The 16,108-nt window shown below is 40.1% G+C and overlaps 3 protein-coding genes across 3 annotated transcripts in view; 1 reads left to right on the top strand and 2 right to left on the bottom strand.

Annotated features, from left to right (window-relative positions):
* The window catches only part of LOC137992135 (transcription initiation factor IIA subunit 1-like), an 18,181-nt gene extending 14,319 nt beyond the window's left edge, over positions 1-3,862 (bottom strand). The window contains exons 1-4 of the mRNA XM_068837269.1: positions 3,740-3,862; positions 3,560-3,661; positions 1,989-2,121; positions 1,307-1,419 (exon numbers count right to left, since the gene is read on the bottom strand). Of these exons, the coding sequence (XP_068693370.1) occupies positions 1,307-1,419; positions 1,989-2,121; positions 3,560-3,661; positions 3,740-3,760 (369 nt within the window). The 5' untranslated portion in view covers positions 3,761-3,862. The remainder of the gene's footprint in view (positions 1-1,306; positions 1,420-1,988; positions 2,122-3,559; positions 3,662-3,739) is intronic.
* A 2,347-nt stretch (positions 3,863-6,209) lies between these two features.
* On the top strand, positions 6,210-11,844 carry LOC137992134 (bone morphogenetic protein 2-like). Its single transcript, XM_068837268.1, has 2 exons — positions 6,210-6,510; positions 8,850-11,844. Exons 1-2 carry the CDS (start codon positions 6,258-6,260, stop codon positions 9,611-9,613), a joined length of 1,017 nt encoding a protein of 338 aa, XP_068693369.1. The 5' UTR covers positions 6,210-6,257; the 3' UTR covers positions 9,614-11,844.
* Positions 11,845-13,817: 1,973 nt separating this feature from the next.
* The window catches only part of LOC137992131 (C-myc promoter-binding protein-like), a 40,739-nt gene continuing 38,448 nt past the window's right edge, over positions 13,818-16,108 (bottom strand). The window contains exon 39 of the mRNA XM_068837265.1: positions 13,818-15,680. Coding sequence (XP_068693366.1) covers positions 15,499-15,680 — 182 coding nt within the window. The 3' untranslated portion in view covers positions 13,818-15,498. The remainder of the gene's footprint in view (positions 15,681-16,108) is intronic.

The following is a 16,108-nucleotide window of genomic DNA, read 5'->3' as shown; positions in this document are numbered from 1 at the left end:
TGCATGTACTGTCCCCCTGTACAGTTACATTTAACATTGCGACATTGAATGTCTACATAGGTCCTTCCACCTTCAAAGATGAATATCCATAAGATAAAGAGAAAACTAGCCTCATAATTCTCACTTCCGAGGGGAATGGGGAAGGGGGTGTCTGGAGGCTGGAGGGGGGGGGGGGAGCGAGGGTGAAAGACTTCATTTTGATCTCAAACTATCTTGACGTTATTTCTTTGTTCCAAGTCCCCTTCTGGTCTGGATTATATAGGGATTAATACATTAAGAAGAATGTCAGGAATTCACTGTTAGCAGAGCTGGAAGCACATTCCGTCAAAAAATGCTTTGCAAGAGAAAAAAAAGTTACAATTCTCTTTCAAGAGTCAAGAAAGTTGTTTGTTTATAAAAATCTATGGTGGGAAAACAATGTCCTCATGGAACCTATTAAAGTACAACTGGCACAGGTACAAAACACAGGTCTTGGGTCTCCGTTGTACCAATACAGAAACAAAGCTAAACATCAATTATTAAAGCTAACTTTAGTTCTAAATACTCTTGTTTAGGTCTAATTAGGCCTAAGGTTAGCTTTAACGAATACTTAAGGCCCATTTAAACAGTGTCAACATTTGCTTCTGTCACCATAAATTTAACACTTTGTTGAAGCAAATGTTCAGGGCATTTGATTAGGTCATCCAAAATAATATTGTTTAAAGCGTTAAAAAATGTTGAAAGCTTGTGAAAAGCACGATGAATCAAGTTTAAATCGGTTTGAACTTTCATTCAACATCGATTCATCTTTTCCTTTGTTCTGTTGAATGGTGTTGAAGCCGTCGTTTGAACACTCTGTTCAACAATTATTGTAGAGCAGACGCATGCTCATGCCTGTTGGTTCGTTTGAATTTTACCTACTTGTAACGAACATTTAATCTACAGAGAATCATTGTATTGATAGTTATATAATATTTACCAATTATTTTGTAAAATGTTTGATGTTACACTCAGTATGGCTGAAGATGATATTTGAAACATCGAAGCAATTGTTCCTTAAACTCAAAAGTGTGGTTGTATTTTTAAAAATATTAGTTACATTTGTGCTATCCAGACCATTTGAAAAACTTTGTTTTTGCATCCAACATCGCTCAACATCTATTCAACTTTTGTTGAACGAATGTTGGTCAAATGTTGAAATGGGCCTTTAGGTTCCTTTCTGTATTGGTAAAACAGAGACCTGTGACTTGAAACCTGTGTTTTGTACTGTACCTGCTGGTACAACTGTCATGTATAAACTTATTAATTTTTATGATGAAACCCTCACCATTTGTCCCAGTGCATGAGCATGAGCTGAGGGGTACATTATTGCAGTCTGTCCACTAGCTGCTTGTTGTGGTGTTACAGCTTCTGGAACTCTTACAGCTGGAACAAGCTTCACTTGTAAAATAAAACAAGACTGGTTGAAATAAAGCAAAGACTTCTTGCCCCAGGGTGGCTCGTTTGAGGCCTCACCTTCAGTCGCCATGTTACTTCCTTAGACAAGAAACTAACTAGCACCATACTTTGTCTCTTCAGTCAGGGGCTGGTTTCCCAAAGCCTGGTTGGCACTAACTGTTGGTTAAGTGGTATCAAACCCATGGTATTTAACGCTGGTTAGCCCTAATCATTCTTCGAACAACCCAGGCCACGTGTATGGGTACTGGCATCACCCCTGCCATTTAGTAGCATCCTGTCAAGGAGCTGGAAGAAGGGGGGGGGGGGGGGGGGGGAATTTTCTCAGTCACTTCATGCTTAACATGTTGAAAGAGTCTGCCAGACATTCCAAATCACAGTACAAGTTACCATGACAAGTTTCTCCTTCCTGTACTCTTTGTTGAATTGAATGTTATACTTTGCAGTTCTTCCCCATAGCCCGAGTACATCACAGCTTATGTCACAGTGAGCATTTTGTTACACTAACACTCAAAAAATATAACTTAAAATCTTTGAAAAAAAATGACACCAACCTTTAGATGTTTCTCTTATAATTTGTGCCTGAGGTGTAATGTGTGGGTAGATGTACGTCTGACGAGAAGTTTGTGGTCCTTCTGCTGGCATTCCATCTATAGCTCGTGTTTGCAAAAGTTTACTTTCCCAGATCTACAAATTTGTACACATGCATTTTGAAAACAAAGTTAATTGAAACAATTTAAAACTTAGTTCAAGGTATCTGTAAAGCGGGCAACAACAGCAATCTGCTTTTTTAACCCTTTCACTCCCAAGAGTGACACTTATAGATTTTACTCTGTCTAACGCCAGACGATTTTACTCGTCAATGGGGAACCCCACAGTAGTGAAAGGGTTAACAACAGCAAGATTCACTCAAAAACTATGTCCCCATTAACCCTTTCACTCCCAAGAGTGACACTTATAGATTTTACTCTGTCTAACGCCAGACGATTTTACTCGTCAATGGGGAACCCCACAGGAGTGAAAGGGTTAAGGACCTGTTTTCATGTACCTGGCAAAAGTTTGCCACCTACCCAAGCTACCAACAGAGTACGCCTTTATGAGTACACTGGGCTCATGATTATTATTTTTACAATATTATATGATTTTGTTGGCAGTATTATGCAATTTCAAACTTTTTTTACTGTCACCCAACACACTACTGGTGAAGGGCCATGATCTCTGATACTAGTAAACAGAAGTCCTTTACCCATTTTTCCACCCCTGTGGCCCGTTTCTCGAAAGTCCCAAAAACTTTTCAACTCGCAGTAGTGTAGCAGCTGTCGTAAAGTATAATACCCAAGCCCAAAACAAAGCAGTAATGTAGCAGGTTACGAAAAAGCCATTTGTGAACCTGCCAACCGCTTGTTCTGGAAAGCCAATTTTTAAACATGTTTTCATGGTAACAAAAAGCAAACTGACTGTGAAGTTTGACAACTTAAATCCTACATACACATTCTTCTTGAGATACAGAGGGAATTGTGAAACCCGAAAATGACCCGTAAAGTTTCGGGACTTTCGAGAAACGGGCCCCAGGCCTTCTCAAGCGATTTCCCACAAACTGAAGACAAAAACTTTACCCAGGAATACATACGAACGCGTGAATGCAACTATGAATCGGAAAGAATTTAGAAGGGTATATACGCCCTCAAGATGTCAGATAAGTGACTCTATCAATTTAGTTTTCATACACTGTTTAATTTATACATTTTCCGTGTCTAAAGCTAAAATTTTCCCCAGTTGCAAGGGTGAAACTCAATTTAAATCAACAAAGGAATGCACGATCAATCTGCTAATTCCAGAGGAAAGAAAATGAAAAATGGACTACCGTCGACGTAAGATTATAGAGTTAGTTATCCGTAAGCAGCAGAGGGTCCACTTTGTTACAAAGGTTGTTCTCTTTTAAGATTAAAGTGAGTTGTACGAATACGCTCAAGTTCGCATTTTCGCGTGGCCACATCTTAGTAAAGTCTTAAAAAACCTCTCGTCTTTTCCAGCTGCGCCATTTAAATTTTTGCTTAAGTGCTGAAAAAATGCCAACATTCTTGCCTTTTTCTAACCAATGTATATTACTAAAACCTCACAGTACCTGCTTTAGTTCTTGAAGCACTTGTTCATCAACGCCTTCGTTTAGGAAGCTCTCTCTCACGTTCTTTATGACATCTTCCATGACTCCGCGATACAACTTTGACTGAAAGAGAACGGCATATTGACTTGATTATCCAAAATTGTTGATCAGTGAAGACAAATCGCCGGTAGTTAACCTTACCACCACACTAGATGTTGCCATGTCAAGCGCTGAAGCAACACTCTGTGACTTTCGCTAGCGATGGGCTTTTCGAAAAGCCACCTTCTTGTTCGAAGCGAGGGATTTATATACCACCAACAAAGCAACCAATAGGGGGGTTCTTATATTGTTTCGGATGCTAACCCTATAGCAGTGGACTTAAGATTGCAAGGTGTCATGGGTAACCTTTACTGGGAGCCTGGAAAGGTTTAATATCACAAACTGTGGAACGCTTTATAATATTAATTGAGCATTATGTTTAATTCCAATTATAAGGTTATGAGAGAATACTATCGTTTTTCTCAGAGCCATCTATTACATTTTTGGTTGATATTTGTTAAAACTGCTCTACTATGGAGGTATATCTCATGATGACAACATACAGTACTGAAATAGAATTCTCGAAATCCTGAATGCCTCAATCCATATCTGAATGGCAACAAGCCGATTCTGCAAATAGCCATCACGGAAACAAGCATAACGCAAAGAGTCATAACGCAAAAGGCATAACGTAAATAGTCATAGCGCAAAAAGGTATACCTCAAAGAGGCATAACGCAAATAGCCATAACGCAGAGGCATAACGCAAAAAGGCATAAAGCAGAAACGCATAACGCAGAAAGGCATAACGCAGAAAAGCATAACGCAAATATTCATGACGCAAAAGCAAAATAACGCAGAATAGCCAAAACGCAGGAGCATAATGCAAAAGCCCTTTGAAGAATGGAGACTAGCTCTGTACTCCGTAAATAATTTCAGCTCTAAAAAAACCTCAATCGATTGTTCAAGGGAAAGGCCATATAATGCTATCGAACTTTCTCTTCCTGTTTACGTTGAGCCTTTTTTTTGCGTTATGCCTCTCTGCGATATGTCTCTTTCCGTGATGGCCATTTGCATAATCGGCTTGTTGCCATTCAGCTTTGGATTGATGCATTCATGTTTGGACGATTTTCTTTCAATTACTGATTATTGAATTTTTTCGTATAGATATACCTCCATACTCTTCCGCCAACTTTTGCTTTTTGAAATGTTTCGGGTCTTCAGGCCGTGACTTGACAGAAAAAAAAGTTTGGTTTCTTTCCCAAAACAGCTAAGACAACAAGCAGTATAAGAATTCCCCTATTGGTTGCATTGTTGTTGGCATATCACCCACTTTCAGTTCGCTTCGAACATGAAGGTGGCTTTTTCGAAAAGCCCATCGCTAGCGAAAGTTACGGGTCGTCGTTTCATCGCTTAAAATGTCACTACCGAAAACAATCCTCTTCAGGAATTCTCTCACCCGAACAATTTTCAGTTACTTCGTAAAGTTTTGATATGACCAAACTGGGTTGAAACCATTTGCTATTTTAAGAAGCAAATCTGTTCAGCACATTTGCCGATTGCGAATTTTTTCCTTCATTTTGCCCCGCAAATCCTCCCCCTCTGCTTTAAACTTTACCACCCACTTTCAGTTTGCCCTAATTTCGGGAGTTTGTTCATTCATCTTTGCTCCTATTTACTGCCTACAAAAAAGCAAAGATTCAGGCTCAAAGATATTCCAAGGAAACCACTGTTGCCGTAAAAAACAATCCAATATGCGTTCGACGGGGCAGGTTCCCTGTAAAGCGAATCAAACACAAACCAGAGCAACGATGGAAGGTTTTCGTCAATGTTTCCTGGACTTCACAAGCTTCTCATTGAAGCGAGCAGTTGCCCCTACAGTCCCTACCCACAAACAGTATCTTGTATGTATAAGAAAAAAGTTATCAGTGAATATTAGATAAAACTGGCCGTCCTTAAAGAGATATTTGTTTGACCCAAGATGACCAGGTTCCTGTTTTGTTTTGTTTTTTTTTTTCATTGTCTTGACGTGATTTTTCAATTTCATTTCCTCCAAAATGCAACAGTATGATTACCTTAAAAGAGGGCGGAGATAACTAGGTGGACAACGAAATCTAACCAAAAGATACTATCTCTACTATCTCAGTTAAAGATAGTATGACAATGAAGGGCAATCTGGAGATGGCAATCTGGAGCTGAACTCCGCCGAGTTTAAAGATCGCCCGTAGATGCTTTAAACCAGGATTACATTTTAAAAATTCTTTAGATCCGTTGTTTCTTTTTCTTCTTTTTGTAGGGCCTCAGCGGGCGTAACGCAGATTTTTACACTTTTATTTTGAGATGCGCATTTTATAATAGTTTATTTGTCAATTCTTAAAAGATTTAGGTGAAAATAGTTAATGAAGTCCTTCATGGTCTGTTTCAGTCTTCATGGACAATAGAAGAAATGGTAACAAATGGATGATAAAACGTTTCGGATCCCCCAAGTTGAACAAAATGTATGCATAACTTGGTATTATGTTTTGTTATACACATTTCGATGATTTGTTTGACACTCTTCCAACGAGTTCTCGTATAAACTGATATAAAATCTCCTGCGTGCTTCAAAATTCCATTTGATACATTGCTTGAAACACGTTCAGAATACGCTCTGTACCCTCTATAGTCTGAGCAGTGACAAGATGGCGTATTTCCAACGAGCGCTTCTTCTATTTTGTGTCGCTGCTGTCACTGTCTTCCACAATCGCCTAGTAGAAGCTTCTACCGCCGGCGAAGCCGCTAAAACGCTCTCCTCAGCAAAGGAAAATATTGCTTCAACAGAGATGGGAGCACATGACTACATGCTGCGACTGTATCATGAGCTTGCAAGAAATGGAAAAGTTCTAAACCGCGGAGCTGTCAAAGGAAATCAAGTTCATGGCTTTATTGACAACGGTGAGTTCCATTTGTTTGAAACTGATTCAAAGCGTCACTTCAGGATTTTACAAGCTTTTTTAATGCTACCTTCATAGCTTCTTTGCGAACGCGCAAGTTGCTTGCTTGCAGTTATTGTTGTAACTTCAAAGCATTTCATATCCCTAGTTAAAATTTACATTTCATTTTACAACGCAGAGAACTTTATTATTTGCCAAGTTGAATTTTAACATAGCTCGAAAAACTCTCAGTTAAAGTCGGGAACTCGACTGTTCGGTATATCCAGTCAAAAATATTCCCTATTCGATGAATCGCGGTTTGTTTGGAGTAGAGCGTTACGTGGCAGACAACCTTTTGAAAAACCAAGGCCAGGCTTACAAGGCGTATAAAAAAATGGCTTTTTATCACTGATAAGAAACTTTCAGATATTTCGCAACTTCTTTGAATTGTTGAGACGTTGCCTCGGGCCGTTGACTGAAGAACCAAAACTATTAAAAAAAATTTCTCCGAAAAACCAAAGCACAGAACAAAAAAAAAAAGCAGAGAATTTAAAACAACAGATATCCTAGACATAAACATTGGTACACGACACCGTAAAACACTTCCTGTTTTTTGGCAACGTTCTCGAAATAGCTGATAAGAATCTATGCTTATCGAGCGAAGTCCACGATGCAAGTTAATCGTAGGAATCTTAACTTATCCAAATCCTTCTAGTCAGTTTCTTGATGGAGCTAGCGAAGTTTATCGCTAGTCTTTTCCTTTAATCGCCCGAGGGCCGAGGACGCCACATTTTGACGTTTTTTTCTACTTCGAAAGACGGAAAAAACCTGGGAACGAGTTCCCATATGGCATGTGGTTTCTTTCAAGGTCGCCTCCGCAGAAAAACCAGTTATTATGCAACATGTTCTCGAGAGTGGAATATGTAATTTCTGTCGGTTGAGCGTGCGAATAAGACAGAAATTTATATTTCTACGGCACGGGAACAAAAGGGTCTGGGTACGATTGGTGTAAGGCATGATGGGTATCATGCTGTCTATGAAGTGTTAGTTCGTCACGTGGTGAGCCAATCTAGGCCTGCATCAGTCTCTTTAACTTTTGTTTTCTTTTTATATATCGTTATTGTTTTGTAACAAGAAACACCTTGAACCCCGGAGGGTTTGTGGCATTGCATTGGTTCGGGAAATACGTTTCCAGTTTTTGTTCCTCACAGAGGTTTTTTTTTCGGTATTTCGTATCCGGCAGTGTCACAGGTTATCGGGTAATCGGGTAGTTACGTTGTTCATGACTGCCGCTGGTGCGAGGCCGAAAGAAACCAAAATAAACCTAATGGATTGCATTTGTCTGTGCAGTGAAGTTGAAATACGATAATCATAAAATATCACCCAGCGTTGAATATATGATAATGATAATTATGTGCCATAAAGACCACTTTCAGAAATGGCGACCACCTTTACATTCCTTGGTATTTATGTTAATTAGACCTAGTGGCCTCTATCCTGCGAGCAGATAGATGGCTTCTCCTACGCTTCCCGAGAGAGGGCTATACACTGGTCTTATGGTAGCAGATAAAAAGAAAAAAAGTAAACGTAGTCCCTGGACAGGATTTGAACACGGAGCTTCGGCTTATAGGAACACATGTTTTTTGTTTTCTAGCATCTGGAATAGGATCACTATAATTCATCGATGATTAAGCCTAAGCGCTGATTTAGAAATGGTTAGCTTTGTTGTTACGTGGCAGAACCTTTCTCGTTAGTTGTCTAAAATAATTTGCTAGCGAGTGTTATCGCATGTTTACAGCCCGGTCTTCTCACAAATAAATTAGATTATTGTGTTTAAACAAAAAAAACGGCGACTCGGTACTTTAGTGGTTAGGAGCGGTGTGACAGGTGAGCTAAGTTCGAATCCCGAGTCCGGATATCTTGGTTGTGTTTTAAAAGAAAAATGGTCAATTCCCAGAATTCCTTTCCAACTGTTAGTGCCATGAAATAGTGATAATCGTATATTCAAGGCCGGTTGATACTATATGATTATTGTAATACCAGTCTCGAGAATGAGTTGTCTTGTGAAAGTCTTTACCGTTGCTTCACTGGTTCTCAGTTATCAGCACATTTGCATAATACGGAAAATGACTGCGACAAATGTCGCTTAATCAATGCGTTTCAATTGTTCTTTTTTTTTTTAGCAGGAGTTCCCCGGCTCAGTGTTACTATATGTATAGCTTTCTACCTTTATACATATTAAAGTGTTCACTATACAGACAAGGATATTCTCTTTTGAATAATGACGATACTAAAGATAAAAGCCAATGACGATTGCTGACTTACGGGACTCAAGTTTCTCCTTCTTTCTAAATCTTGTAGATGGATCCAGTGATCGTATTTTCAAATTCAACATCTCCATCCCTCGGCAGCAACACATTAGGTTTGTTGAATTGGCAATTCACAAACTTCCTTCCACACAACCGCAGACATCTCAAAACTTCACAATCACGATTAACATCATTGACATCTGGAACAGTAGTCTTCTCGCAACCCAAAAGGTTACCATGGGAACGACCGGTTGGATAAGCTTTCCTTTGCGGAAATCCACCATCCGTCGATGGAACCGCTATCCACTTCGTAACGCGGGAATTTCTGTGCAAGTTAGTGACATGTCTAGCTCGGTTCAGTTTTCGACGCGACAGACCAACGCAACTTTTGAGCCAATTTTGGTCGTTCACTGCAAAGACCCAGAATCTTTTCATCCCTTTCAGCAGAATTCACATCATGCACATCGTGCCGGAAGATCAGTTCACTCTGGCTTTGCCGGAAAATGCCAGATTCACAATTTAACAATCTACTTCAAAGACCTCGGTTGGGACAAATGGTTCATTGCACCCAAGATGTACTCAGCGAATTACTGCGGGGGGACCTGTCTCGATCGTTACAATACCCAGATGATGAGCAACCACGCCTTGGTTCAACTTCTTGTTCACCAAAAGGAGCCTGGTCGAGCGCACGCCCCCTGCTGTGTACCCAACAACATGTCAGCACTTTCCGTGTTATACTTCGGTGGTCCAGGAAAAAGCACCTATGTTTTGAAGACAGTGGATGACTTTGCAGTCCAGTCTTGTGCTTGTCGTTGAAAAACCAAAAGCCATTTAACAACTAAAGGACAGTTAGGTTACATAGACTAACCATAGTAAAACCAACTACCGTTTTACTGTTGTTGGATAAATAGAAACCAGTAGAATACTTAGCTTGCAACTTTTTTTTTATCTGTTAACTGCGTGATTACTTGCGTGATACCCGTCTTCTGTTTTTTTAAGGAGCAAGGATGGCACAGTCGGCTAGTGCGCGGCCTTGGTGCAAGAGGTCTTGAGTTCGATTCCCGGATCTCGCATCCTTGTTTCGACTTCTTTCCTTTCCGTGTAGCTAAGTAGCTTTAAATACCCGTAAAACGGAGCACTGATGGAGAGGGGGGAGTAAAATGAGCGCACCGTCGACCTCAGGTTTGTCAGTTGAATTACTGTTACGAGTTATCGACGTTAAATATGGTTGCTTTACTTTACTTTACTTTATTACAGAAGCGATTGTATCATTAGTTAAGCAGCGTAGGCTATTTACTAGTTGCTAATACGGAGTGAAAAATTGTAGCCGATGTGGCGCGATGGGGTCAGCTGGTTCGAAGCCGGTCGGTGTAACGATCAGACCCGGGTTTCTCGAAGCATGGTTTGCGCTAACCAGCATTTTAAAATACCATGGAGACCCATAGGTTTTGATACCTCTTAACTAACGGTTTGTGCTAACCAGGCTTCGAGCAACCGGCCCCAGAGCGTCTTTGTTTAACACTTCGAAATAACTTATTGCTTCTTTCTCTTCGACACGAGGACACGTTCTCAGAGCTGAGGCCACTTAAAGAGACTTCGAATGTAATGCTACCGAGCGCCACCATGTTTTGTACTAATGGCGACTTATATATAAACTCCTGAAGCCTGCAAATCTCTTTGTCTCTAGACCCCTTCGTTTTCTCGTACGAAGCCCCCGCCGGCTAGAACAAACGCTGGGATCTAGGAACGAGAATGCTCAGGGCGTGGTTACTTTTCCTGTTAAAGTGGCTCAAACCAGTTTCAACGCTTTCAAGAAACTCTCTTATAAAAACGATTGGCACCTGTAACACCAGTTATTGCTGAACAAGATACGTTCATTATTGTGATGTAATAAGTCACCGTGGCAAAAGCAAAGCCCTGTAAAAGCACCCTTTATTTGTCTTTACTTGCCCATACCTCAATAACGAACTCGATGACCCCATTTTGTTATTGCTCAGTGGAAAGTGATCAAAAGGCCAAGATGAAACTTTCTGCAAAGTTCTGTGGAGCGGACTCAGAGCCACCTTAACTCTGTGATTTTTTGAAGGTAGCTTTGATTCCGCTGCAAACTTCGTAGAAAGTTTCAATTTGTTCTTCTGATTAATTTCCACCAATAAATAAATGGGGGTCACAGAGTTCGTTTTTGAGATGAGCAACTGAAGCCAACATATCGAGGTGTTTTTGCTCGGCTTTCCCGTTGCCAAGGTTACTTATTACGTTACAACAATGTCTGCATCTTGTTTGAAAATAATCGGTGTTTCATATGGTACCACAACATTGCCACGCTGTTACGTCAAACAGTGTTGTAGTGTCAATCGTTCTAAAGAGGAGGTCTCTTCAAAGTGTTTAAACTAACTTACTGATTAGCCAAGAGGCACAATACATGGCGGGAAAGCTCTTACTATCGATTAGGCATGTCCCAATTGCTCTAGGCACTTTTTGGCGTTTTGAGCAAACTTCGAGCATTTTTTCACATTTGAGCTCTTTCAGTTCTGGGCTAGGTCAGGGCAACATTTAATCTTGAAGAACAGTTTTAGGTTCTTGTACGATCGTGAAATTGAATTATTTAACAGACAAAAAGTTACATGATTGAAATGATCTATTGTAGATTCAGGGTGTGAAACCGTACCAGCCTTCAAAATGTATAACACTTAAGGACTATTCTTTATTCTTTTATCATTTCTGGTTCCAATTCTTTGGTAAAAAGTAAGCATATTTATGAAAATCTCCAAGGAAATGTTCGCAAAATGTTTAGCAACTTTTAAGCATGATTTTTAAATTTCGAGCAATTTCTTGAAAGTTCGAGCACCATTTGACCACTTTCTTCGCCATTTTTGTAGACCGATTTGGGGTTTCCAGCACAATCGGGACAGTCCTGCTAAAGATGGTATGAGAAACGTTAACTGTAGGGAAAGAAATGGAAACTGTTGGCTCCAAGGCATGAGCTTTGAATAAACACAACAGTGGCTTTAGTCGCTGTTTTCAAAAGATGTTACTTGTAGAAGTCGGCAATAAATAGAGGTAGAAGCACTTGACCTTGAAGCGTGTAACGAGCAACTCTTTCCCGTGGAGCAAAGCTGAGGATTTAGGCGACCAATTTCATGCCCAAATGTGGACAAAAATAAGATCGAGGCTGTACGCGCAGCAAAGTGCGCTAGCTACGTCATATCATATCATATCATATATCTTTATTTACCCTCGGACTTTTAGAGTAGCTTGGTGTAGCTAATATCTCCGAGCATTTACCCTCCCAACCATGATACACCGCAGAAGACAGACCACAACACCGGGAACTACATGCCCTACTCTTGTGCGGGTTCTTTTACGTCTCACAGGATTATGAACATTGAAGGGTTGTGAGACGGGACCTCCGGCTTATCGTCCTTATCCGAGAAGACTAGAGAGCCTAACCATTTGCAGATGTAATTACAAAGGCAGCACTTTCTCCTCAGTTATTTGAAGACCCTGAGTGCCGGTCCGGCCGGAGTTGAACTCACGACCTCCCGCGTGACAGCCCGGTGCTCAACCAACTGAGCCACCGGTGCGCGGTTAAAAGACGTTACATCCAAATAAGCAACATCCAAATAAGGAAATTTTAAACTAAAATAACCCCAGCTCTAAGCCAGAGACGGCGCGAAGATATGAATTTTATTTCAAGTGGTAAAAGCAATTATATTGTTTTTAACACGAGAAAATAAAATTCATATCTTCAAGCCACTGAGTAATTTTCATTTTATTATACAGGAGTGTCTTACTCGCCATTTTTCTTTCAAACACAAAGAACAAACTTTATCGCAAATTCGTCCGGCTCGGCGGCAGGAATTTCTTCAATTCTCGCATTTCCTTGCAAGGAATTCCTTGAATAATTTTACGTCGTATGAAGATTTATTTTTCGTGTTAGCATTTTCTTGTTTCTCAGAGATGGATTTTCCGTCAGCTTCAGAGAACTGACGACATATCGCGCCACTGGAGTTCAAAGACAGTTTAAGGGCGGCCCCTTTCTTTTCTATTACACATTCCGAGTTTGCGCAATGAAGATAAATATCCGGGTTAGAAGAGAAGGTCACTGCAAAATGACAATCCTTTTTTTATCGATTAATAGAAGGTTCACGAGGAGAACAGCGTTTAATCAAATTTCAATCTTGAAATAGCTTTCTAACCTTGTGAAATTCGTGTTAAAAATACACACACGCAGGCCGCCATCTTGGATTATACATGACGTCATTGAGCTCGGTTGATCCCAATTTTCTCTCGGAAATGTGAACAACATGAACGGTGTTTCGTCCGTCTGACCTATTTGAGCAATTTATGTTGCTGAACAAAAAGGCATGACTGGAAAACGGAGAAGACGAATAAACAGCTTTGTGTGTTCAAGCTTCTTGCAAAACTTCCCGTTGATCTCAATGACGTCACGTATACTCCAAAATGGCGGATTGCCTTTGTGCATTTTTAACAAGGATTTCACAAGGTTAGAAAGTTATTTCAAGATTGAAATTTTGGTTAAGAGCTGTTCTCCTCGTGAACTTTCTATTAATCTATATAACAAAAAAAGGATTATCATTTTGGAGTAAACTTCTCCTTGAGGTAAAAAAAATTCCGTCAACGTTTATTAAGGTGGCTCGAACCAGTTTCAACAATTTCGAGGGAATATCTAATTGAAGGAATAAACTCTAGATATATAGATAGAATAATTGCTTAACAAGATGCAATCATTATGACGTAATAGCCTTAATTTACCCAGGCAACAAAAGATCCATATAAACTCCCCTTTTCATTTTATCTTAAAACGCTTATAAAACGAACTTGATGACTTGATTTGACTTGATGAACGGTACTGTAACAATGCAGTTACGTGAGACAGCCGTGTAGATTTAATCGTTGCACGTAATATAGCTTGTTGAAAGTTTGAAACTGCTTTCAGCGGCCTCCTTAAGAAAAAATCGACTTAAGGAAATAAGCAATAACCAACCATCACCACTGATAAAAAGAAGCAAGGCATTTTTATTTATTTGCTAACGCCAAGTGTCTACGATCATTTCAAAACAGAAAATTCAATGAAATACGTACATTTACATAATTTAGCAGCAATTCAGAGAACAACTACTTCGATAAACTTACCCTAGCGTAACGCACCTGCCTAAAAGCCACACTTTTTAATTGGAACTAATACTTCATCATCATCAATATTGCAGCAGCTTTTATGGTTTCATAGGTTAAAATAATACTTGTAATGGTTTAAGTTAAAATACATCATTTCCAATCCTGTAGAGCATTGAACCAGATGGGCATTTCCACGTTTACTTTCGCTTTTAGAGCAGTTTCCACGCTACGCATAGTGATTGGTTTAAAACTCTCGTGCCATTTTATCGAGAAGGAAAACCAAAACCAATCGCGACTTGCACGCGCGATTTTCCCGCGCTTTGAGCTTGGATTGGTTCCGTTGCACCTGCTGTGATTGGTCGAAGCAATTACTTTGTCATTTCTTTTACGACACTCAATAGGCCTTTTTCGGTATATTAAAATTCAGCTTGAAAGAGAGGTTTAGAGGACAGAGGAAAAGGAAAGTGGATGATATGCAACTATATTTCACATTCATTCCAACATGTTTCCATTGTTTTCGTCCTCACTGTCTCAGTATCAAGCTGAATATCTGATATTTCGAAAATGGCCTATTGAAAACCGGTCTATCATCACTGAAACGGCAAGCGTCCGACCAACAATTCCGTTTTGACAATAATTGAAGAAACTCGTTTGATATGAGCTCATTACTTGCCTGTAAGCTCCAGATATCAAGAAACTTCTTAGAGGAGAACAGAAAGTTTGAATGTGAGAATTTTCAAGCTTTCATGACAAGTAGTATCCTCGGAGACCCAGGGGCAGTTCGTAGTGCACTGGAAATGTGTAACCTCGCCAACTTTTCTTCGCCGCCATTTTGTTTGGCGAGTTGATACTTTTCTTGTGCCTCACTGCCCCTGGGTCTCCAAGGATGGACAAGAAGCAGCCTGTCGTAAAATATCTCTATCGCGGATGTCGACTAAAACAGTTTTCGGGCCACAAATCTTTCGAAAGTATACACGGAAACAAGGAAATAAAAAAGGAAAAAGTATTTGAAATATCATTTGCTATGAACGCGCGTCATCACAGGTTAAAGGCATCAACAAATTTTAAAAAACTGTTGTATACATTTCTGCTAAAATATTTAGGTAGCGGATTTTTCAGACAACTATTTTCGACAGCGTTAATTCTGTAATATTTTTTCACGCTGACACACCAAAGGCAATAAGTTTTCGTTTGAGAAATTGCCTGCCTTTACCTCGGCCCTCACATGTTTATGCGCTGAGGAGGCTCATAACATCACAGGAGTTGAACCCAAGACCGATCAGTAAATCAGATTCTCCTAACATCTGTTCAGGCTTAAAAAAGCGCCTTCAGATTTTAAGATTATGAAACTTATTATCTTCCCACTCTCGGTCAGACAATGAATTAAACGAAGACCTCCGATGCAAGGGAAAACTGCGTTAGAATGCAGTACCCTGCAATGAGTTCGAATTATTCATGTTTAAGCCCAGAAAACCCGCACTACTTCGAGAACCTTGACTGGCAAACTTTTAAAGGCGGCTGGCTGCCAAGGAAAACTTTTCAAAAACTCGGTTCCACACTTCTCACGAGAAGGCGTTGACAAGGTACTGCGGAATCCTGGGTTGAAGTGTTGGAGGATCGAATGCGCGCCTGCAATACACGGCTCTGGCCGGCGGGCTCTTGTCCTCAAGACACAGCATATCTGAATGATTTTTGGACTGAAATATTCGCTTGTACGCCGATCTGTATTCTTTGTCGAAACAATCTAAAAGACAAGAAATAGATTCAACTAAGTACGTGGGATGCTATGCATACCACGTTATAAAACCAGTTGAATTATTTTGTTTTATTTTTTCATCGTAATCACAAATGTGCATACCCCAGGGATAGCATATTAACCAGTTGATAAGAATCCCGTATGATACAACCGGAGCCATCGGGCCCCAGGAGCGAGTAAGTTCCTACTGAGCCATCGAAACAACTGAGATCTGGTGATAGCTTGCTTTATATTTAAAACTGTCGCGTGATTTCGAAAATGGCGGCCACCTTTGACCACATGAAGCAAGACTTTGCTTTTTTAGTATTCATGGACACTGCGGATGAGACATTGCGATGGAACAGATGTAAACGGAATTTGCGGTAGTGAATTCACAGTTCGCATCACCTCCTAGAAAAAATCGAAATTAACTGCTA

The sequence above is a fragment of the Montipora foliosa genome, chromosome 2 (genome assembly GCF_036669935.1).
Source record: "Montipora foliosa isolate CH-2021 chromosome 2, ASM3666993v2, whole genome shotgun sequence".
NCBI classification, from domain to species: domain Eukaryota; kingdom Metazoa; phylum Cnidaria; class Anthozoa; order Scleractinia; family Acroporidae; genus Montipora; species Montipora foliosa.
This window is presented reverse-complemented; position numbering and strand designations above follow the sequence as displayed.